The sequence below is a fragment of the Ctenopharyngodon idella genome, chromosome 13 (assembly GCF_019924925.1).
Source record: "Ctenopharyngodon idella isolate HZGC_01 chromosome 13, HZGC01, whole genome shotgun sequence".
Classification (NCBI taxonomy): Eukaryota; Metazoa; Chordata; class Actinopteri; order Cypriniformes; family Xenocyprididae; genus Ctenopharyngodon; species Ctenopharyngodon idella.
In genome coordinates, this window is record NC_067232.1 from 27,970,339 (window position 1) to 27,995,030 (window position 24,692).

A 24,692-nucleotide genomic window follows, 5' to 3' on the forward strand; every position below is an offset into this window, starting at 1 on the left:
ATTTAAATTCGGAAAAAGTCAGATTTTTATGATATGTCCCGTTTAAGCCAGCCATATTGTATTTTTTAAACAATAGTTGAGTTAAAACTCAAAACAACCCAAACGCTGGGTTTGTCCACATTCAACCCAACTTTGGTTGTTTTCAACCCAGCATTTTTAGAGTGTTCACCTCACAGTCAATATCTGTAAAAATGAAAGATCATGTAGAAATTGTGACATAAAGTGGCCTGCTGCTTTTTGGTGCATTTACCCATTAGCAATAGCCTCTTTGGGCGCTACATTCTCTCTCAAAAGACCTGTGCGTCTTCTGAACTGTAAGTCAATGCATTGAGAGATAAGAGTGAAAATGAGTTGCAATGGCACCATCTTCCCCGAGTCTCTTAGATAAGATTCATTAAAGTTCAAGGGCAGAACACCAAGAAATTAGACGAGTCTGAATGTCTCTGTTTCCCTAGACCCGTTGCGTCTGCGGTCGAGGTGTTAGATGGGGAAAGCTGGACATCCACATGACGGCACGAGGGGCTTTGGAGTTCGCATTGGAGCCGGAGCTGCTTTTGCTTCGGTTGATGTTCTCCGAGCAGTATGTCTTCATTCGATACAAGTTGGCTTTGCTCTCGCAGCAGCCCATGGAGCTCAGCAGGATGCATGCGTCTTTCCTGAACGCCCTGGTGAAGATGGCGTAGAGGAACGGGTTGGCGCATGAGTTGATGGGGTAGAAGAGCACCAGGAGGATCTTCGAGTTGGTCACCGTGATGAGCGGGACTTTGAAGGCCGCGGAGATGGCGAAAAACGAGATGGGCGCCATGCACAGGAAGTCTGTGAAGATTAGCACGGCCATGCGCTTGGCGATCTTGGTGTCGGCGGCGCGTCCCGGGAACTCTGGGTTGCGGACGGCCGTGTAGATGCACACGTAGCAGCCGCAAATCACCAGGAAAGCGCCGACGTTGAAAAGCAGCAGCAGTATAACGTAGGCTTGGGATAAAGGCGTCTCGATGTCCATCGGCAAACACATGCTGACCTTGTTGTAGCTGCTGACGCCCATCAAGGGCAGCAGCGCCATCACTAGACAGAGTAGCCATCCGGCGACCATTATCGCAGAAGCGTGGCTCAATCCCAGACGGCGTTCCAGCCGGAGAGCGTGCGTGATCGTGTGCCAGCGCTCGACGGTAATAGTGGACAGTGTGTAGACGGACAACTCACCACCGAATACAGACAGAAACCCGGCGATGCCGCATCCCGCTCCCGTTTGCCACTCAATAGCATGCTCGCTGTAGTGTCCGCGTGTCCTGAGGTCCACGGTGGCGATCATAAGGAGATACACGCCGATGCAGAGGTCGGCGATAGCCAGGTGGCACATGAGGAATCTCGGGACGGTCAGTTTGCAGCGGCTTGTAAATATCACAAGCAGTACCGTCAGGTTGCCGGCGATGGCAAGGACGTTGATGAACCAAATGGCCACCCGTAAGAACCCGAAGCCGGCGATGTCCTCGCAGGGGTTGAACGCGTCGGCCTCGGGGCTGCACTGCAGGGCTGGTTGGCGCTGACACTGGTCTAGCTCTGGGTATTGGAACTCCACTACACTTCCAAAAGTGTCTTCTGCTGATGTGGATCCAACGATGTCAGCAGCAACAGGACCGTCCAGAATTAGAGAGTCATCAATCTCAGATGGACTGAGAAAGGACACATGGAGAAAATGGTCAATGTCACAGTATTGTGAAAAATATTACACAGTACTTTGCACAAATATATATATATGGGCTTATCGTTAACGAAAACTAAAAACATAAAAACTTTAAATATAATAAACATCAGTGTTGGGGGTAACTTGAGTTACGTAATCAGATTACTTTTTAAAGTAACTAGTAAAGTAACGCATTACTTTTTCAATTTACAACAAAATATCTAAGTTACTTTTTCAAATAATAAACTTTGAGCTGCGCCCTCTACTGTACAGGCATAAATACACATTTCCTTCAGCCTGAGGCTTATTCATTTCACTTTTGGAGTGAAAGGGCCTTAACATTTGCCAAAAACAGAATTTTTTTTTGTTAAATAAAGAAGTTTCTATAGTCTTTTCTTCCCTATTGTGACGTATATCAGAGTGAAATGACTTCTCGAACAAGAACAAATGTAGGGCGGGACATGCTAGCAACATGCTAGCAGCGTGCTAATCATGCTAACAACATGTTAATCATGTTAGCAACATGTTAACAATGTGCTAATTCATGCTAGCAACATGCTAGCATTGTGCTAACCATGTTAGCAATATGCTAACAACATGCTAAATTATGTTATCAACATGTTATCAATGTGCTAATCATGTTAACAACAAGTTAAATCATGCTAGTAAAATGCTAATCATGCTAACAACATGCTACATGCAATGTGCTAATCATGTTAGCAATATGTTAATAATGTTAAATCATGCTAATATGCTAATAATGACATGCTAATAATGCTGGCAACATGCTAGCAATGTGCTAAATCATGCTGGCATGTTGCTAGCAATGTGCTAATTCATGCTAGCAACATGCTAACATTGTGCTAATCATGTTAACAATATGCTAATAATGTGTTAAATCATGTTAACAACATGGTAATCATATAAGCAACATGCTAGCATCATGCTAATAATGCTGGCAACATGCTACAAAAACAGAATTTTTTCGTTGTTATTAAAAAAACAATCGAGCCCAGCCCAGGTGAGAAAAAGTTATGCAAAAGCAATGTAATGCATTACTTTTCATAAAATGTAACTAATTAACGCAATTAATCACTTTTTGTACTTTATGCAATATTGTACCGCATTACCATTAAAAGTAACTTTCACCAACACTGATAAACATTATATTTACACCTCTCATAATAACAGAAAAGATCAATAGCATTGTGTTTTGCTCCATTGCTTTGGCAAAGTATCTGCCAAACAAACGAAAATAGAAAGCGTGAAATGGCTTTGACTGAAATGTAACCAAAAAACATGAACTGAAAAGAATATATATATATATATTCTTTTCAGTTCATGTTTTTTGGTTACATTTTATGAAAAGTAATGCATTACATTGCTTTTGCATAACTTTTTCTCACCTGAGTTGGGCTCGATTGTTTTTGTAATAACAACAAAAAAATTCTGTTTTCAGTTCAGTTCAAGCTTAAACTTATTTTATTTTTTATGCCAAGGAAACGTCTCATTTTTTTTAGTTTTACTTACTAAATAATTAAATAATTAACTAAATAATTATAATAAAAAAATGACAAAAACACAACATAATTACTAAAACTTTAAAATAAAAATCTAAATATTAATAAAAACTACAATATTATATTAATGATACTAAAATTAGAAAGGTTAAGTTTGTATTATAGCCAACATGCCCTCCAGCCAATACGCCCATATAGGTCGTTTGTCACTTCCCTGAAATACGACCCATAGGAGCGTTTACTAAAGTTGCGCCCCTATCGACAACAGGACACTTTCATTTTAATGCATTGTACCCTTTTATCTGCAACATGTTTTGGGTTTCGCGTAGCTCAATTGGTAGAGCATTGCAATATAAAACAATAAGCGATCATGCAGTCGCGGGTTTGATCCCAGGGAATGCATGTGCTTGTAAAGTGTTTATGCACTATAAATCACTAAGGGTAGATTTAGGGGTGGGGTAGGTGTAGTTGTTAATAAAAAAAAAATGAGTTTTGCTAAATAATGGAAATAGGACAAATGGCGGGTAAGGGATTGTGTAAAAAGTCCACACATTGCATTTAGATGAACACACATTTTGATTGGTAACGACAGTCATACGTCATTTCATGACGACAGACGTAACACGATACTGTCATTATTTTTACGCCAGCTAGAGGGCGCATGACTTTAAAACGTAAATATAGCAACAATCAGTTTATTTTTTTATATCTATATTTCAAGAGTAAAGAGCTGTAAAATTCATATGGATTGCACCATCAAGCTCAGTTAATTCAGTTACTTCTGATTGCAGACTTTGGTATTCTGGCAAATCAGGGCACAGCTGGAGACATTGATGACAACTCGAGAGGATACAAATCTCTTTTTTTCCATGAAAAAAATATGAGAAGCAGAAGACTTAATTTGTCTTGAAGTCTCCATTTGCTTTTATTGGTTGCTAGGAGAACCAGCTGACATATTAAAAAGATTTCATATAGAAAATTAACATTTTCTTATGAGCCTGCTGAATCTATAAAGAAGATATTTTTATTCAATTAGAGGTACAACAATAGAACAAGACATGTCAATACTACACCAGACTAACAAAACGTACTTATCCAGTGGGCTGTTGTCATCACAGTATGATGATCCATTTCTCAATGCAGCAATAACAGAACCCTCCCTATATGAGAACGGGAAAATAAAGGCAGTGAATATAACAGTGAATCATAATATAAAAAAATAAATGTCAAGTTCTTTTATTGGAGCTTAATTTTTTGACGTTCACTAAGGGAGAAATGCTAGTGATGCTCTTATTCAAAATGGCAATGAATACGATGAGAGGAATATTTTATTCGACTATGACACATAAACTGATTGGCGTGTTTGATGTGTTGACCTGTAGGAGTCCCAGCTGAGGAGAGCGCAGCAGTGGCTGGGATACGTGAGCTGCGCGTCTCTGAGGCTCTTCAGTCCCTTCAGTGGAGGCAGTCTCTTCAGAGCGAACGCTGAACGAGCCACCAGCATCAACACAGACTCCAGACCATGAGAGGGCAGCGTCTCCAGTGCTGTTGACGAAACATCCCTGGTGAACAACAGAGAGTGAAATGCTGCATTAAAGTCAGCATGAAATGGAAGTTGATATAGTCTTTTCTTCACTATTGTGACGTATATCAGAGTGAAACGGCTTCGCAAACAAGAACAAATGTAGGGCAGGGCATGTTAGCAGTGTGCTAATCATGCTAACAACATGCTAATCATGTTAGCAACACGTTAGCAATGTGCTAATTCATGCTAGCAAAATTGTGTTAACCATGTATGCAATATGCTAGCAACATGCTAAATTATGATATCAACATGTTATCAATGTGCTAATCATGTTAACAGGCAAAATCATGCTAGTAAAATGCTAATCATGCTAACAACATGCTACATGCAATGTGTTAATCATGTTAACAATATGTTAATAATGTTAAATCATGCTAACAACATGGTAATCATATTAGCAGCATGCTACTGGCATGCTAATAATGCTGACAACATGCTAGCAATGTGTTAAATCATGCTAGCAACATGCTAGCAATGTGCTAATTCATGCTAGCAACATGCTAACATTGTGCTAATCATGTTAACAATATGCTTATGTGTTAAATCATGTTAACAACATGGTAATCATATTAGCAATATGCTAATAATGCTGGCAACATGCTAGCAATGTGTAAAATCATGCTAGCAACATGCTAATCATGTCAGCAACATGTTAGCATTGTGCAAATCATGCTAGCAACATGCTAACCATACTAGTAATGTGCTAATCGTGTTGGCAAACGTGCTAACAATGTGTAAAATGCGGCTAGCAACATGCTAGCAATGTGTTAATCATGTTAACAAAACAGGCTAAATCATGCTAACAACATGCTAATCATATGTGTTAAATCATGTTAGCAAAATGTTATTAATGTGGTAATCATGTTAGCAACATGTTAGCAATGTGTTAAATCATGCTTGCCACATCATAAGTCATGCTAGAAACATGATAAATAATGTTAACAACATGCTAATCATGCTAACAACACATTAAATCTACTATAAAAACATTAAATAAAAAGTTTTTATCAGGTTAGATATTGATTATTAATGACTCAAACCCCTTTTAGAGCGTCTCGTCATAACCGTCAGTCTAACGAATATCTGCCATGTTTGTAGTTCCTTTTATTTGTGTTTGTAGTTCTTAACTCAATCCTCCTCCAAAGTACAATGGGTTGTGGGTAATATCAGCCGCTAGTGTGTGCACGGATCCACACTTTGTAAATCTACTGTAAATAGTAGATCATCCAGGGATTTCTGGCATACTGTTTTCAGCATACTATTCTTATGCTAATCTAACATACAGTGCAGGATGGATAGTATGTACATTTGGACGGAGGGTGTTGCTGAATTTGGAACCGCATACTAGCACACTACTCAAACTATTTTCACCATATCTTTCTATGGCAGGAACAGAAAGAGTAGCATGCTAGTATGCCATTACGAATTCAGCATGTACCCAGAATAGAAACAGAAAATACCCTTATATGTGTCACACTGGGGTTGCAGTATTCAAACGCACGACGAAGGAGATATCTTCAAGAACTTTTAATGGAGTAATCTGAACGAGGAACAGGGAAAATCACCAGGAAAGCAAACTACAAACACCACGTAACATAAACAAAGCTAGACCAAGAACAGACTGAAACTCAAATTTGATTCCTCATGTCATGACCCCTTTAAGTAGCCTATGTACTCTCCCAGAGTGCATACTTTGTGAATTGGACACACCCCTGGTAGATGCTCAATCGTGCTCCTCAAGTCTTGGCTTCATACTGCAATCAATCACACCTGAACCAGCCAATCAAGGTCTTCAAGTTTTCTTAAAAGCTAGACAGGTGTGGTAAAGCTCTAGTCTAGAGTAAGGTAATGCACCCCAGCTTTGGTCATTCACACTGACATCTGATAAGACCCGACACAAAGCGCTCAGTCCAGAGAAGAAATGAGCTGCTCACAGTCAAATAAAGAGCCAGAATTTGCAAGAGAAAGGCAGTATTTCATTGTGGTATCACTTACAGCGAAGTCGGGCCAAACGCATTTTTGAAAGCATCTTCATGGATCAAACGCAGATCTTTGTTGTTCTTTAATACTCTGCAAAACAAACAGATTACACCGTAATTATACAGCAGATAAATAACATGATTACGGCAGAACTGAACAGAGATTAGTGTGTTTGTCAATATTTACAGTTTATCGATTATAGTTCCATTAAAGGCATGGCTTTCTATTTCTTGAAATCCATTGTTAAAGAGATTCCTGAAAAAAAAAATAGAGAGAGAAACGTTTATTAGCAGACAAATTCTATGGTATTTTCCACAGATGTATTGAATATTATTTCAAATATTTTTGGTTTAAAAACTGTTGCCGGTTATATATACAAAGGAAGTGTTTGTGATTAAAGGCTGTGCGATCTTGTTTGCATACAGATACAGAGATTGAAGGTTGCGTGTCTTGTACACTTACATAGACTAAGCAAAGATTTGATTAACAGCACTATCATCTAAGAAAACTGACCATCATTTAACTCTATCAGGACTGTAACCCCATGCAATTGATTTCGTTCTTTCTTGCATTTGTACACCAATAAAATATTCCTTGTTTTGTTGAACTTGTTTATTATAAAAGCATTTATTGAAACTAAAAATGCAAAAATCAAGACCATAAACCTGATAGTTTCATTCTGATCTTAATAGTTTGAGGAGCGACTGTTTTATGCATCTGTCACAATGGTGATGCAAAGAGGCTGTTATTAAAGGATGACACAGCGTACTTGATCCAAAAGCAAATTCACAGCTCACAAATAACAGTTGCACAGTGACAGTGGCTTTAAATCATCTATGCAAAAAGACGCTTTATTTCTTAGGATCAGATAGAGGGTGGAAAACAGTGTTCATTTCGTTGATGAATCATTTTCGTCATAGTTTTTGTCAACAACATTTTTTCACTGACGAAAACGAGACAATAACTAAATAAAATATAGCTGCGAGCAGCAGTTATCAGGGTTCAAGCATATTATGTTTCATTTAACAAGCCCATAACCATCTCAATCATAGATGGAAAAGACCATTTACAGCAAATACAGGCAATTTACCATAGGAAATATATGTTTTTTAAAGCTTTTTAACAGTTATAGCGCCACCTATGGTCCGATCTCCATAAAAATTGGCATGCTTCTTTAGAGTCATATGCTGCATGTGCTCAACAATTTTCATGAAGTTCTGAGTTTTCGTTTAGGAGTTATAGGCTTTTGTGAGCACTTGGGTCCAGAGAATTGTACTGCGTAGGTTTTATTCAGATTGAGCGAAGACATAGAACTAGTTCACAAAAGTAGGTTTTTTACATAATCGTGAATATTTAATGAGCGATTTGACAGCAGTGGTTCTTGAGGTAAATTTGTTCAGTATGAAGAGATCTATCAAATGATATGAATATTTTGTGTGTGTGAAACACCATGTGATTACAGAGGCATAAAACTTGTTAGCGCCACCTAGTGGCCGATTTCTTTCAAAATTCTCACAGACCTCAAGGACCATGAGTCGAACATGTCCACCGAGTTTTGTTCCGCTCGGCCTCCATTAACCTTGTCTAATAGGTGCTCAAACTTCATTGGCCAATGACATGAAGTAGTTCTAGCTGTTTATTTCCTGTTATAGCGCCACCAAGTGGCCAGTCGCCACGTCCTTTTTCATGCGATCACAGAATGAGCTCTTACATAGGTGTGCCAAGTTTGGTGCAAATATCTCATTCCGTTCACAAGTTATAGCCATTTTAATAAGAGTGGCTCCACCCACTTTGAACGTTTTGGTGGCCCTTAGGGACCGTGAATTAAAATTTCAACTTCAACTGACAATCAGACTCCAGAGAATCTCACTGCACTGATTTGGTTCCGATCAGGCCAAAAACCTAGGACAAGTTCGCAAAAGTATGTTTTTAAAAAAATCCAAAATACACAAAAATTTCGCCAGAACGACGAGCGAATCTGGCATGCATTTTGTTCGGAGGTTCAAGATTGTGAATCCCAGGTCTGTGGAGATTACAGCCCTGAATAATCACAAGATGCCATAGTGTGAGATACTAACATTGTGGTGAATTCACTCATCATTCCACTGAAAGCATTTGATGGGACTGAACGCAGGTTGAGGTTATCACAAATATCCCTGAAAAAGAACAGAATTACTTTAGTATTTTAAACAATAAGCCTCTTTGCTGTAAAAACAAAACTCTTGGCAAAAACATATTAGTCTCCTAATTTAATCTACCTGTGCTTTTCTTATCCACTGTTCTGACTCATAGGTCTCTGAAAGAGTCTGTCTATTTCATAACACTCCATTTTCTGTCAGCTTCAGAAGGATAAGCCTCACTATTACTTTCCATCATTTGTTCTCACTCACACCATCTCTCAAACAGACGAATCCGCAGGGTAAACTCACAGTATGAAATAGGGCTCCAGGGAGAAGATGGAGGTCAGGTCAGGGAATACACTTATGCCCGTGTTGGAAATGCCCCTGTAGAAATACAAAGCAAAAGGAATTGGGTCTTGACCTGTGCAAGAAAACGTAACCAACAAAACACAGGTGCGTCTCAATCAGCTCCTGAGCTTGTTATGCAATTTAATAAAGTTTCAGCTACACTAAGTACATTTATAGTTTAATTTAATATTATGTGGACACAAATGGAATAAGTTCACAGTACTCAGAAATATTAGTTTTTAAAATTAAAGGATTAGTTCACTTCACAATTAAAATTTCCTGATAATTTACTCACCCCCAAGTCATCAGAATTGTTTATGTCTTTCTTCAGTCGAAAAGAAATGAAGGTTTTTGAGGAAAACATTCCAGGATTTTTCTCCTTCACTGGGGTTCAACTGGTTGAAGGTCCAAATGTCAGTTTCAGTGCAGCTTCAAAGAGCTCTACATGATCCAGACGAGGAATAAGAGTCTTATCTAGAGAAACCATCGGCCATTTTCTAAAAAAATAAAAATTATATACTTTTTAACCACAAATGCTCATCTTGCACTGCTCTGTGATGCTCCACACATTACGTACTCACGTTGGAAAGGTCACGCGTGACGTAGGTGGAAGTACCGATCCAGTGTTTAGACTGCAAAGACTAAGTCAAACGTCCTTTACAAAAAAAAGGGTAAAACAACGATGTTGGACGATTTTGAAGTTGGAGGAGAAAATGAGATGGAGTTTTTCGCAGTAATTCCGGCCAACGTCATGTGTGACCTATGATTACGTAATGTGTGGAGCATCGCAGAGCAGTGCAAGACGAGCATTTGTGGTTAAAACGTATATAAATTTTTATTTTTTTTAGAAAATGTCCGATGGTTTCTCTAGATAAGACTCTTATTCTTCGTCTGGGATCGTGTAGAGCTCTTTGAAGCTGCACTGAAACTGACATTTGGACCTTCAACCCGTTGAACCCCAGTGAAGTCCACTATATGGAGAAAAATCCTGGAGTGTTTTCCTCAAAAACCTTCATTTCTTTTCCACTGAAGAAAGAAAGACATGAACATCTTGGATGACATGAGGGTGAGTAAATTATCAGGAAATTCTAATTCTGAAGTGAACTAATCCTTTAAATGGTTTAAGGCAGTCGGTTTTCTCTAATGGATTGAGTTATGTTAACTCCTTTAATTTCTGATTCATGTCAATTAAAATGGAATTGCTGTAGAAAAACAGATGAATATGTGCTGCTTACAGATATCTCAGCTTGGGAAGGTGGTTGAACGCCTGCAGGTGGATGTGAACAAGACTCCGCGTGTTTTGGATTGAGCTGTGACAAATTTTTGCATGAGAAATCATAAACAAATGATACATTACTATGAATAGTCAGAGAAGATTATGTTCCAGTCAGTCATAATTATGGACAGTAATTAAATACAGTCATTAAGACAGGCACGCAAATCAAGTCAATTATCCATGAATCATTGTTTCTTGAGTGGTTTCTTACATTTCTGAGACATTCAGAAGGCTGTTGAATGCTTCTGTCTCTATGGTTTCCAATGATATGCTCTGGGCGATTTCTCTGGGTGAAACAACAACAGGTGAGTGAAAATGAGAGGTAAAAGGTGTCCCAAAATACACCATTTTTTGCATTTATTTGTGCTTATAAAATCGAATAATTGAATCGTGCACCATCAGAAACTTGGAATGGATGAAGCCTAAGGTGTAAAGTAGGCTACATGCACATTTTTTAATATAATTTGAATTGTAGCCTACAATTTCTTCTTATTATTAATGTTGTGTTAATGTTATAAAATGTTTTTACTGTCACATTTGATTAATTTAATGCATGCTTGCTGAATAAAATTAATAATTTAGTTTATACTGACTACAAACTTTTGAACGATATTACAATCATAATCATGTTTGACGTACAAATATCTATGAATTTTAATAAGGCATTGCCTTGAATGAGAGAACAAAAACCTCCTGCTAATTGTCTGGAACTCTTGTCTATTCTGTTATTAATTAGACATATTTTATGCTCATAAAATGTTCACATAAATTACAAAAAGCAACATCTACTTTCTAATAAAAATAAAACAGTTTTCACTATCTCTGTTATGTTCATTTATATAAACATGTCTAATTGCATTGCATCTTTTGCATTCCACAATCTAATTCATGTTGTGGTTTCATTGTAAAGTTTTACATTTTAGATTTAAAAAGATTTATAAAGGTTTTAGTTACAATATGTTTTTTTTTTTTTTTTTTTTTAATGTACACTCTAATAAATGCTGGGTTGTTTCAAAAAAGCCCATACAAAGACTTTATATATAGAAAGACGGTAGATATTGTTATGGGAAAAAGTGCAACGCACAATATGGCGGAATAATGCTGCCTTCACGTGCTATCGGAAATTTGATAATTCCCACTTCTTAAATCGTGATTATGAGCTCATGGAGGAATGGGAGGGTGTTCGTGTGCAATATTTACCTAGGAAACTCGTATTTACGATAATTCCGAGAGCACGTGAAGGCAGCATTAGTCCCGCTTTCTAAATAAGAGCCAATCGCCGATTGGTAAAGTCATCGCGTCACTACAGCTGCAGTTAGAAGCTCCGGTTTCTATAGAAACAGTCAGACGCGCGCTTCTTAAATAGAGGGTATGCAACCCGTTCCCACCGGAACGCGCTCCCTCAGCTGGACTGAGTGGTGCATGACTGGATTTAATAGGGTAAACTGCGAAAACGCGAGTAAAACAAACGATTACACTAAAGGTTGGGCACGAAAGTGTTCCTTATAACATGTCAAAGAAACCTAATCCATAGATATTGACATGCAGCCAGGAATCGTGTTTTCTGACATTTATATGTGCCTGATTTCGACTCCTGGGAAATACATAAAGCAAATCTGCCTGTGAACACTTTATATAACTACAATATAGGTAGGTCTAAATCGGAGTGATCACTTATATTAATGTTATATATTTCGTCATATCGTCCAGCCCTAAAACTTGTATAGTTTTTGTCAGTGTTTATTTAAAAACACCCAATTATGCAGAATATAAGGTGGTAAATATTTAATTGATGAGTTGTCAACACAATATATAACATTACAATATATAGGGTATGATTTTACCCCAAAATCCAACATTTTGACACAAAATGATAACTGCAAAACATGTTTCTTTGCCTGGAGTCCAGCTGTTTCTGTGAATTGCAGCGACCTATTTGCTTCTTTTTTCTGTAGCTTTCAGCAGTCTTTAAAAATATACCTCAGATTTTGTGTTAAAGCTATTTGTACAGTCAGTCGCAAAGCTCTTTCACGTTTTGGATGTGTTTTGAGTGTTTTTCGCTGCATTCACGCTGAAAACCAATGCTGCCACTCAGTCTTTTGCCACTCAGTGGGCGTAACCGCAGTTATAACGGTTGGACGGTGACGTCACAAGCATACCTTCTATAGACGCTTACGTAGCATTAGCTTGATGCAGCCGGAAAAATGCCGATTTTTTGTCATGATTCGAGCGTTTAGAAACATAATTTATGAGACATTTGTTGTCAAATTTCATTGGTGATTTCAAATATGAAATTTAATCGAAAGCTTGGCGAACAGCTTTGGAGAATTTGATGTTTCCCCATTCAAAGAGATAGGAGCTGCTCTTGGATGCCCGTGAGGCGTTTCTAAGATGGCCGCCGTGTGAAATGAACTTTGGCCCATATAACACAACACCTTTTTTGAGGCCATTCCTAGGGAAAGAGATGCTTCTTTTTGACACAGAAATTCAATCAGAGAAAGATTCTTGATATTGTGTGATTTTAAAACTGGCATTGACAAAATACTGCTCCTCTTAATGCTCGCTATTCGGTCAAAGAATAATCTATTCTGTGCAAGCTTTCAAACTGTTCCTCCTAACTTGGATGTCCTGAGCTTTTTCAAAGAGCTACAGGGAAAAATTGGCATTGAAAACTCCTTTTGACTCTGAAAAAGGGAGTGAACATCGAAGATTTTCTTCCCAGATCACATGATGTGGAGAAGAGCCCGTTGGCTCGGAGGGGAGTGATGATGGATGGCATTTCCCTTCAGCAGCCATGCTAAACATCTGGTTATCTGTCGTCATGTTTTAAAAACGATGGCTACTCACATTCTTTTTACTCCTTTCAGGCGGTCAAAACTGCGACTGCTGATGGTTCTCAGAGTGATGTAGTTCAAAACTCTGAAATTGAGAAGCACAGGATAAATGAATAATTTCACATTAATTATTAGTGTATGCTAAGTCACAATGTGAATAAATCTGAATAAACCCTTGATCCTAAACAAGATAAAAGGAGCTTGAACTGACAAATATCTTGTAATGCTTAAAATGTTTGATAAAGAAGATTTACGTCAGCAAAGCACTTCCACCCTGAGACAGAGCAGATAAAAACTCATTCAGCAAGGACCAAAATCTCAAATGAAGACAATTTACCTTCCTTTAGCACTTAAAAAACCCTGAAAAATCATATTCAGAATAGTATACTACTGGGCCAGTCTTTCTATTTGAGTTATATAGTTATGTATTAAAGGGGTCCTTGATTATGATTTCAACTTTAGTTAGTGTGTAATGTTGCTGTTTGAGCGTAAACAACATCTGCAAAGTTATTACGCACAAAGTTCAATGCACCTGAACACCGTTACTGACAATCCTCATTTTGGCTGCGTGAGATTCTCCAGCTTTGTTGTTGTTGAGCTGTTAAAGCTCCGCCCTCTTCTGGAAAGGGGCGGGAGCAGCAGCTCATTTGCATTTAAAGGGACACACACAAAAACGGCGTGTTTTTGCTCACACCCAAATAGGCGCAAATTTGACAAGCTATAATAAATGATCTGTGGGGGATTTTGAGCTGAAACTTCACAGACACATTCTGGGAACACCAGAGACTTATATTACATCTCATAATAGGTCCCCTTTAAAAAAAAATTGTATTCCAAATTCGAATTGTGTTAGTCCATGGGCTTTTTAATATAAATGAGAAGGTTTTGTGTACCTGTCTGACAGATAGTATTTGCAGCAATTAAATATTTAACTAATAAGATTAATTTCACCCTAGTTGTCAAAACAACAATCAAATTTTCCAATGCACTGCTAAAAAAGACCATGCAAATTACAAGTAATTACATCACATTATGTCTTACATGTCTGGGCCATGTTTAATTTAAGAGTTTGGAACCTTTGCACTCGGATAATTATCACTTGGTTTTGTTTTTGAGAGAAGGTCACAGTGCTCTCAGAGTTTGTAACTGTGAAGTGCTGCTTGATTCATCTCATACAGTGCAGGTCTAATGATGTGAGGAGTAACCGCCCGACTCTTGTTAGCGCTCGTGAAGCCTCTCGGTCGGTTGGAGTGGAGGCTGTCATGTATCTAGCCTCTGTTGTGCTGAGCTCACGTCATGGATTATCAAAGTGGGGTTGTGTAAGCTACTAGAAATTAGTCTTCTGGAGATGAATACAGAAGCCTCAAAGCATGTTTATGTGCTAAGAAAAGTTATTTATTATTTATCCTGAAAAGAATGCTAATCATTAAATGCTATTTGTTTTGATATTTAATGGTATTTTCAAAGGAAGGATCTACACTGTAAAAAATGCCGGGTTAAAAACAAACCAAGTTGGGTTGAAAATGGACAAACCCAGCGGGTGGGTTAAATGTTTGCCAAACCTGCTGGGCAGTTTTATTTATCCCAACTATTGTTTAAAAATTACTATATGGCTGGCTTAAAATGAACCCAAAATAGGCTGGAAATTAAAAATCAGACACATAGTTATAATATTATAAAATAAAACATTATTATTTTTTAAAATGTGAAAATCTAGATTATTTTAACTAGTGTAATGAAATTTTTTTTCAAATAATTTTTGGGTCCACTGTACAAATAATTACGCTTGGACAGATGCTGCATCCAAAACTGTGTCAGATATATCTGCCTCAAACTCAGTGGAATTAAAAACATAAACAATTGACAAAATATTAAAAACAAGTAGAAATGAAGTAGGGGGGTGATTACAGTTCAGAATGCTTTTCCTTATTTTTAAGGACATTCATTTATCTCATGTCCTTGATTGCACTCTTATCAGGACTCAAGGCTTCAGTAGAGGAAGAAGATGATTTCAAGGCCTCAAGGACATTCAGCAGACTCTTTTAACACGTTCAGCTCAGCGGGTGCGATGGCAAGCCGAATCAAGAGACCCGTCAGTCAGACAAAACTACTTGACCCGTCTATTTCGGATAGTACTTTTCTCAACTTGTCACATGTCAACAACTCCCCCATTGCTTTTTTCAGAAAAGGTAGAGGTGTCATGCGTAAGCAGGACTATAATGAGAAGCGAATATTGCATCACAACTGCTCCGTAGCAGGACTAACAGCTGCCTGTTAGTGCATTCAGAGCCAAAAGAAACCAACAGGTTATCGTGATCATTCTAACTTGCTGGCTGGAGCTAGAAAACTGAATGGGATATTCGTGAATAGGAACCTTTTCCGTTAAAGGAATCAGTCACCATTTTGCATTCGCTGGAGCAGCCTGAAAATAGTCTGAAAATTTGCAAAAGAAGAATTACAGTAGTGGCCAAAATGTACGTCCTGAGGGCGTTTTAAATGACACTATATTTGTTTTAAATGACCCTACAAGTTTGAACATCTTTGTACTTAAGCTACTTACCCCTAAATGGTACATATTAGTACCTTAAAAGTACAAATCAGTACTTTAAATGTACATTTTCGCTTTTCTATCTTAGGGTACTGCCAGTGACAGCGCTGTACCTTTTTTTCTTGACATAACTTTATTCAAAATGCACTAAATAAAATTAAAATATCCTTATCCATTGACAAGTAATGAGCACATATGATACTTCTAAGAGTGTATGATCTCTTGCATTTGTATTTGACACAAAATTCCCCCAAGATTTTTATTCAACTGAATCCAATATGCTTTTGTGATTAAATATTGTTGGAGAGCAAAATGTAGTGAATGAATCAGTCTCACCTTAGTCATGTTCCAACTGTTAAGAGTTTGCTAAAAATAACCTAACTAAAAACAAGCTAAGATCTCTGCATCACTGCACAAAACATATTTCAGCAAATATACAATAGGCTATGTGTGGACAGTATTAATATGTCTAAACACCAACCAGTCAGAGCTGTTGTTTGTACATTTTGTAGATAATAAATGGGTATCAATAGATAAGTAATTATTTACTATTCAGATAAAAGAATGGGTCATATGTGTTTAGACTATATTTGGGATGGTTATTTATGAAAAAGAGCCACAGATAAGCACATCCACTGTATCTTCTGGGCTGTTCTTGTTATGTGTTAGACACCTTCTCAGCGCTGCGCTCGTTGTCGTCTGACTTCCGGTTTGTATTTCCACAGCGATCTTACGGATTTATGAATGAATCACTCGTTTTAAAATCTTCCCGGTCAACAGACATCTGCTTTAAACATTACAATGCTCATGATAACTTTAGTCAACAATACGATTAGTAAATCCACTTCACCAGATAATTACACTTCAAGAGCGATGCCATAAATACATGGAGCTACCGCACAAACGTAAGTTCAAAGACAAGATGGCGGCGCGCTTGTTTTTCTGGATAATCTATATATAGAGTTGGCCTCTTTTTCATATTTAACATTCTGTACTAAAATGCAAACATTATTATGAAATAATTGAGATGATTTGGCAACTTGAGGGATTTGGGTGTGTGAGATGTGGCGTGTGGTTTATGTGTTCATGATATTATTATCGCAGTGAATCACCGTCGACAGACTATTCAGGGTTATTTCACACAGTCCCTATTATTGGTATTCATCAGAACATGTATGAATAATAATAATTAATTAATTAATAAATACTAATGAACATCATGGACTGTAGGCTACTTGATGTGCAACTGCTTTTGAATTGCCCAAAAATGAAAATAATGTAATTAATTACTCACCCTCATGCCGTTCCACACCCGTAAGACCTTCGTTTATCTTCGGGAACACAAATTAAGATATTTTTAATTAAAAATGGCTCAGTGAGGCCTACATAGGGAGTAATACTTCCTCTCTTAAGATCCATTAATGTACTAAAAACATATTTAAATCAGTTCATGTGAGTACATTGGTTCTACCTTAATATTATAAGGCTTTGAGAATATTTTTTGTGCGCCAAAAAAAAAACAAACAAAAAAAAAATTTTTTAACAATATCTAATGATGGCCGATTTCAAAACACTGCTTAATGAAGCTTTGGAGCTGTACGAATCGAATCAGCGGTTCGGAGTGCCAAAGTCACGTGATTTCAGCAGTTTGGTGGTTTGACACGTGATCCGAATCACTAATTCGACTCAAAAGATTCATAACGCAGTGCATTGAAATCGGCCATCACTAGATATTGTTAAAAAGTCGTTATTTTGTTTTTTTGGCGCACAAAAAATATTCTCGTCGCTTTATAATATTAATATTGAACCACTGAACTCACATGAATTGATTTAAATATGTTTTTAGTACATTAATGGATCTTGAGAGAGGAAATGTCATTGCTGGCTATGCAGGCCTCACTGAGCCATCGAATTTCATCAAAAATATCTTTAATTTGTGTTCCGATGATGAACGAAGGTCTTACGGGTGTGGAACGACAAGAGGGTGAGTAATAAATGACATTATTTTCATTTTTGGGTGTACTAACCCTTTAAAGTCTTGACTATATAAAAATTAATAATTTCCATCATCATTGTCCAAATACAGCTCATTTAAACACATGTTGACCACAACGGGGCACGTTGTCACATTATGGGGTAAGTTGTCATAATGAGAACACTTTATTGATTCTGATTTGAGCCTTTTTTATATATATATAAATATGAAATATAAATTCATGTTCAAGTAAAAAAAAAAGCTGTCTTCCTTAACATATCCATATCTAGAATGCTTTATGAACTAATTAATGAAAAAAAAAATCAAAGCAATTACGAAACACCTAAACACATGAAACAGCAAACTGTGAAATGTATAGCCTACCGTACATAATTATGAATCCATTGTTTTTGCTGAATAATTGTAAAACATTACAACATATCAAGCATATGTGACAACTTGCCCCAACCAATCTTATTTAGAAAATGTATGTACACGTATGATATATAGGCTAGGTTACCGTAACTTATCCCGGTCTCCAATATACTTAGTGAATTAATGCAAATGCCAGAGTATCACTTTAACGTCTTTATAAGTGACATATCAGAGGATGAGATGTAGCTTACAGTCTGCTCTGAGTTCTGCTCTTCATGTTTTCTGTCGCGCTGTTACAGGTGATGCTCTTCTGAGAACATCTGCAGATCTCCGGACACTTGAAGCACACGCCACCGCAGAAAGACATCAGCAGAGGATAGATGAGAAGCAGGAGAGGTCTCCACATTGTCTCGTAGTGTTTTCACTTTCTTTAAACTGGTAAAAAAAATCCACTTTCCTCTCGCCGGGAGATCTTCTGACTGGAAATCGAGCGCGCGCTTGAGACTGGACAGTAAAATAAACGTTTAGCTGATTCCTCGTGTTGGTTACATTTTTTATGAGTTTGTAAAGCGATTGATTTAGAGGTCCTAGTCTGATGGTGCAGTATATACTTGTTCACAGTTCTTTCACAGGATCTGGTCTGGGAGAAGAGCTCACGGATGAACTGTTTGTCCGCGCATCTTGAGTCATGTCAGAAATAACTGAGCGAGCTGCGCGCAGCCGTCAAACTCACCAAACAGACACACACACCTACATGACACACATATACACAGACATAACTAGAAAAAACATAAATATTACAAACTATATATTTAATATTCAACATGACATCATCATCACCATAATTATAAAAAGTAATTTTGGAGGTCAGGTTGGTCTGTTTGATGTACGCATTTTCATCTGCAAGATATTTTTTAAAGTGTTTGCTCATCTGCAATACGTTTCCTGTCACATGTTAAAAAGACATTTAGAAAATATCTTTAAGATGTTTGTGATGTAAAACTGGGTGTTTATGAGATATTATCAGAAGTTTATACACAACAGATGCTTTCAAGATTAAGTGCTCTTTAACATACATCTTGGAGACATACCTGTGCTGGGTCGGGTCAAAATAGACAGATATATATGGGTGGGTGGATAGATGGAGAGATAAATAGATGAAAGACAGACAGACAGACAGACAGAGAGATAGATAGATAGATAGATAGATAGATAGATAGATAGATAGATAGAACGACAGACAGATAGATAGATAGATAGATAGAACGACAGACAGATAGATAGACAGACAGATAAAGGCATAGATAGATAGAAACAGACAGATAGACAGACAAACAGATAGAGGGATAGACAGACAGAGGGATAGATAGATAGACAGATAGATAGAGGGATAGATAGATAGACAGACAGACAGATAGAGGGATAAATAGACAGATAGATAGACAGACAGATAGAGGGATAGATAGATAGACACAGACAGATAGATAGACAGACAGATAGAGGGATAGATAGATAGATAGATAGATAGATAGATAGATAGATAGACACAGACAGATAGATAGACATATAGATAGACAGACAGAGATAGACAGACAGATAGATCGATAGATAGATAGATAGACAGACAGACAGACAGACAGACAGACAGATAGATAGATAGATAGACACAGACAGACAAATAAAGGGATAGATAGACAGACAGACAGATAGAGGGATAGATAGACAGACAGATAGAGGGATAGATAGATAGACAGACATACAGATAGATAGACAGACAGATAGATAGATAGACAGACAGACAGACAGATAGATAGATAGATAGATAGATAGATAGATAGATAGATAGATAGATAGACAGATAAAGGGATAGATAGATAGATAGATAGATAGATAGACAGACAGACAGACAGACAGATAGAGGGATAGATAGATAGACAGATAGAGGGATAGATAGATAGATAGATAGATAGATAGATAGATAGATAGATAGATAGATAGACAGACAGATAGAGGGATAGATAGACAGACAGACAGACAGATAGATAGATAGATAGATAGACACAGATAGATAGATAGACAGACAGACAGACAGATAGATAGACAGACAGACAGACAGACAGATAGATAGATAGATAGACAGACAGACAGACAGACAGACAGACAGACAGATAGATAGATAGATAGATAGACAGATAGATAGATAGATAGATAGATAGATAGATAGATAGATAGACAGATAGAGGGATAGATAGACAGACAGATAGAGGGATAGATAGATAGACAGACAGATAGAGGGATAGATAGACAGACAGATAGAGGGATAGATAGATAGACAGACAGATAGATAGACAGACAGAGGGATAGATAGACAGACAGACAGACAGATAGATAGATAGACACAGACAGATAGACAGACAGACAGACAGACAGACAGATAGATAGATAGACAGACAGACAGATAGATAGATAGATAGACAGACAGATATATAGACAGACAGACAGATAGAGGGATAGATAGACAGACAGATAGAGGGATAGATAGATAGACAGACAGATAGAGGGATAGATAGACAGACAGATAGAGGGATAGATAGATAGACAGACAGATAGATAGACAGACAGAGGGATAGATAGACAGACAGACAGACAGATAGATAGATAGATAGATAGACACAGACAGATAGATAGATAGACAGACAGACAGACAGACAGACAGACAGATAGATAGATAGATAGATAGATAGACAGACAGATAGATAGATAGACAGACAGACAGATATATAGACAGACAGACAAATAAAGGGATAGATAGACAGACAGATAGAGGGATAGATAGATAGACAGACAGATAGAGGGATAGATAGACAGACAGATAGAGGGATAGATAGATAGACAGACAGATAGATAGACAGACAGAGGGATAGATAGACAGACAAATAGATAGATAGATAGATAGATAGATAGATAGATAGATAGATAGACAGACAGACAGATAGAGGGATAGATAGACAGACAGACAGACAGACAGATAGATAGATAGACAGACAGACAGACAGACAGACAGACAGATAGATAGATAGATAGATAGACAGACAGATAGATAGATAGACAGACAGACAGATATATAGACAGACAGACAAATAAAGGGATAGATAGACAGACAGATAGAGGGATAGATAGATAGACAGACAGATAGAGGGATAGATAGACAGACAGATAGAGGGATAGATAGATAGACAGACAGATAGATAGACAGACAGAGGGATAGATAGACAGACAAATAGATAGATAGATAGATAGATAGATAGATAGATAGATAGACAGACAGACAGATAGAGGGATAGATAGACAGACAGACAGATAGATAGATAGATAGACAGACAGATATATAGACAGACAGAGGGATAGATAGACAGACAAATAGATAGATAGATAGATAGATAGATAGATAGATAGATAGATAGATAGATAGATAGATAGATTCTGTGTGCAAGGATGTGTACCATTAACATCAGGAGATTATGATTGATCAGAAGGTCATTAAAGAATCTGTATGCAGTAAGTGTTTCTTCTAAGGCCATGATGACCTGTGTGAGACAGTTTAAACTGTTTATTTGTGTCTGTCTGCCTCTGCTCCGGCGCCGGACTGCCGCATTGATAAAGATGGAGGAGTCCAACCTCGAGGACATTATGAAATCCAGTAGAGCTGTATGAATGAAATCTATATAAACGGTATAACTGTCCACTTGTTTATTATAATTAATAATAATAATAATAATAATAATAAACTTTTTATAGGAACAAAAACCCTATACTTTTTATCTTCCTCAAAGAGCTTTTCAAGTTTTACTTTTTTTTACAGTTCATAAATGACCTACAATTCATATGTTTGGCAATTAAAACTTCTTAGTATATAAACCTTTTTTTCTCTTACTTACACATCTTTAGTTATTTATTTTCACGGGTTATGCATTTAATATTTTCATAATAAAACAGTGAATTGGCTGTGTTGCCGCGCAACGCGGTGACATCATCCAAACGCGGAAGTGGAATTTTACAGTTACAGTTAAAGTAAAAACACGAGGAGCTCTAGTCATATTGTTATCATCCATGGATCAAAAACAAACCAGCAGCCTCGCCAGATATCTGGACGGAGAATTCTGGGAGATTAAAGATGCTTTTCGGGACGCGATTTCAAAGTGTGAACTGTTTCAGTCCAGCAGGTAACGTTAGGTTTGCTTAAAGACTCATTCACAGGAGTTAGCTTGAGTAAATGAAATGAAATATACAGCCCGATGGAGGCTGTGCACATTTTGTTGATTTAAATCCTTTTTGCGCGTCATCTGAATTCGTTATGTTCTCGTGCAGTTATGAACTGACTCTGGATCAGAGCAGAGATCTGACTGCAGAGAGACTCCATCACATCTTAAGACTGCCATTCATGAGAGAACACCTTCAAAATCAGGTACAGTGATGTTACCATGGTAAAGTTAGCATGTCATTTGGTAAAAACAATAGTACTATGATATAAAATCATTTTGCATTAGGCTCAACTTCTTTAGTTACCATGGTAGATGTCCTAAAAAATGACGGGTAATTTTTTTTGTCCAAAAGCCTTAATAATAATAATAATAAACAAAGATGTGACATCCAAAGTATGTAAGGTAGTACAACTAGATCTCTTTTATTGAATCCAAAAATTTTAATTGTATTTTGCTACATATAAAGGTTATTAACCGTCCAACCGTTCATTTGTGATTAAAATTGTTAAAATGTAATTATATTTTTAATTCCGGCATGATTTTATAACATCATATATCAACATAGTGAAAAATGGTATTAAAATTATGTGTAGAAGTCGTTGCTTTGTTATGAGAAAGAATGTCCAGAAAAATGAATTTCATTGATGTCATTCGGAGTAACCAATATAAAGGGACCGTTTTGGATCAGTATCATGTGACAGGATGTGACATCATTCAGACACCTGTGAAGGATCACATGGTCATGAAGCAAAGTAACTCACTCTCTCTTAACTATTTGAAAAATTCATGTTTTCACTTGATCATACGCATGTCCCGAAACATCAGGTCATTCGGTACAACCGCCATAAAACATGGAAAATGTTGTAATATTTTAAAAACTTGTACTAAATATAAAATATTTGACTGTCCTTTTATTAGCTAGCTAGATATCAGCCTGTTAGCATTGTTTGAAAATATCGTCATTCGGTGTAACCAAAAGTGTCATTCGGTAAAACCGAAATTTTGGTTAAACCGAATGACTTTTTTGGTGACAAATTTTGTAAAAAATGACAAAAACAGTGGTAATGGATTATAAAAACCACATAATCTCATTGTTAACACTTAATAAAACTTCTAAATTAATTATACCTCCATTATGTTATTTTACACTTTTACAAACCTTATTCGTCAATGACCCTAATGCACATTTAAAAGCATCTTATTTGCCTTTGTTTAGCTAAAAGAGAAGCAAATAGGCTTCATAAACAAGAGTTTTGGCATCACTGAGCTCATCTGCTCCGCTGACATGGCCACAGGAGTCAAGGTTTGTCAGCTTTGTGCTATATTCTTATATTCCAGTTGCTTCTTTTTAAAGGCAATTAAGCTGCAACAGAATTTCTAACATCTTTGCTTGGTGTTTAGACAGTTTTTAGCTGTTCTGGGGCACATTTGCATGTTGTGTTGGCACGCATGATGCTACAAATTTGCATTTACTCCACACTATGGTCGTGCATTTGAATAGTCACACTGCACTGCTTGCTGTAACCCTCAGCTCGGTGTCGTGTGTGGACTGTACGGCGGTGCTGTCAATAATCTCGGCAGTCCAGAGCAGAAGATGAAGTGGTATCTGCCCGTATCAGTAAGTCATGAATAAATTCTGTGTGCTCCAGACTTCGAACACACTCAGTAGATGTGCACATGTTTGCAAGTCAAAGTCCTGCTCATTTTTTTGGCTCAGTTTTGCATACGAGTTGTTTGTTTACTGCAAGAATGGATGTAGTTATTGATTTAATGTCAATGCAACATCTATGTGATTCTTTGTTTAATTGCAGGAGTTACAGTTTACAGGGATGTTTGCGATGACCGAGAGGGGCCACGGTAGCAACGTTCGAGGCATTATCACTGAGGCCCGATATGATCAGTCCACACAGGTAATATCCAAGTCTACTTTATGCTTTTGTCTACAGGACGATCTGAGCTCAATAGTATGGAAGCTTGTTTCTGCCATGAAATAAAAAAGGTAATTGCGACTTTTTATCTCACAATTCTGACTTTTTTCTCAGAATTGTGAGATATTAACTTGCAATTGCGTGTTAGAATGTCCAATTGTGAGGGGAAAAAAAAGTTTATATCACGCAATTCTGACATTTTTCTCGCAATTGCGAGTTTTTATCTTGCAATTCAGAATTTGAGATATAAACTAGTTATA

The 24,692-nt window shown here is 37.2% G+C and overlaps 2 protein-coding genes across 5 annotated transcripts in view; one reads left to right on the top strand and one right to left on the bottom strand.

The window, feature by feature from the left end:
* Positions 1–23: 23 nt before the first annotated feature.
* lhcgr (luteinizing hormone/choriogonadotropin receptor) lies at positions 24–19,001 on the bottom strand. Its single transcript, XM_051916696.1, has 11 exons — positions 18,494–19,001; positions 13,358–13,429; positions 10,722–10,796; positions 10,470–10,544; positions 9,196–9,270; positions 8,845–8,922; positions 6,953–7,021; positions 6,782–6,856; positions 4,578–4,763; positions 4,293–4,361; positions 24–1,670 (listed from the first exon to the last, which is right to left on the bottom strand). Exons 1-11 carry the CDS (start codon positions 18,646–18,648, stop codon positions 452–454), a joined length of 2,148 nt encoding a protein of 715 aa, XP_051772656.1. The 5' UTR covers positions 18,649–19,001; the 3' UTR covers positions 24–451.
* A 3,283-nt stretch (positions 19,002–22,284) lies between these two features.
* Positions 22,285–24,692, top strand: part of acoxl (acyl-CoA oxidase-like) — a 65,833-nt gene continuing 63,425 nt past the window's right edge. For 3 of the 4 annotated variants that reach the window (XM_051916721.1, XM_051916718.1, XM_051916722.1), the window contains exons 1-5: positions 22,285–22,465; positions 22,611–22,707; positions 23,721–23,807; positions 24,036–24,122; positions 24,316–24,414. In XM_051916721.1, coding sequence (XP_051772681.1) covers positions 22,353–22,465; positions 22,611–22,707; positions 23,721–23,807; positions 24,036–24,122; positions 24,316–24,414 — 483 coding nt within the window. In that variant the 5' untranslated portion in view covers positions 22,285–22,352. The remainder of the gene's footprint in view (positions 22,466–22,610; positions 22,708–23,720; positions 23,808–24,035; positions 24,123–24,315; positions 24,415–24,692) is intronic. The other variant, XM_051916720.1, reaches the window with a different exon arrangement.

Coding starts and splice junctions, on each gene's coding strand:
- lhcgr (XM_051916696.1), bottom strand. CDS start 18,648: ATGTGGAGACCTCTCCTGCTTCTCATCTATCCTCTGCTGATGTCTTTC. Junction 10,545..10,721: donor CTTCTGAATGTCTCAGAAAT/GTAAGAAACCAC, acceptor AATTTGTCACAG/CTCAATCCAAAACACGCGGA. Junction 1,671..4,292: donor GACAACAGCCCACTGGATAA/GTACGTTTTGTT, acceptor GTCCTTTCTCAG/TCCATCTGAGATTGATGACT.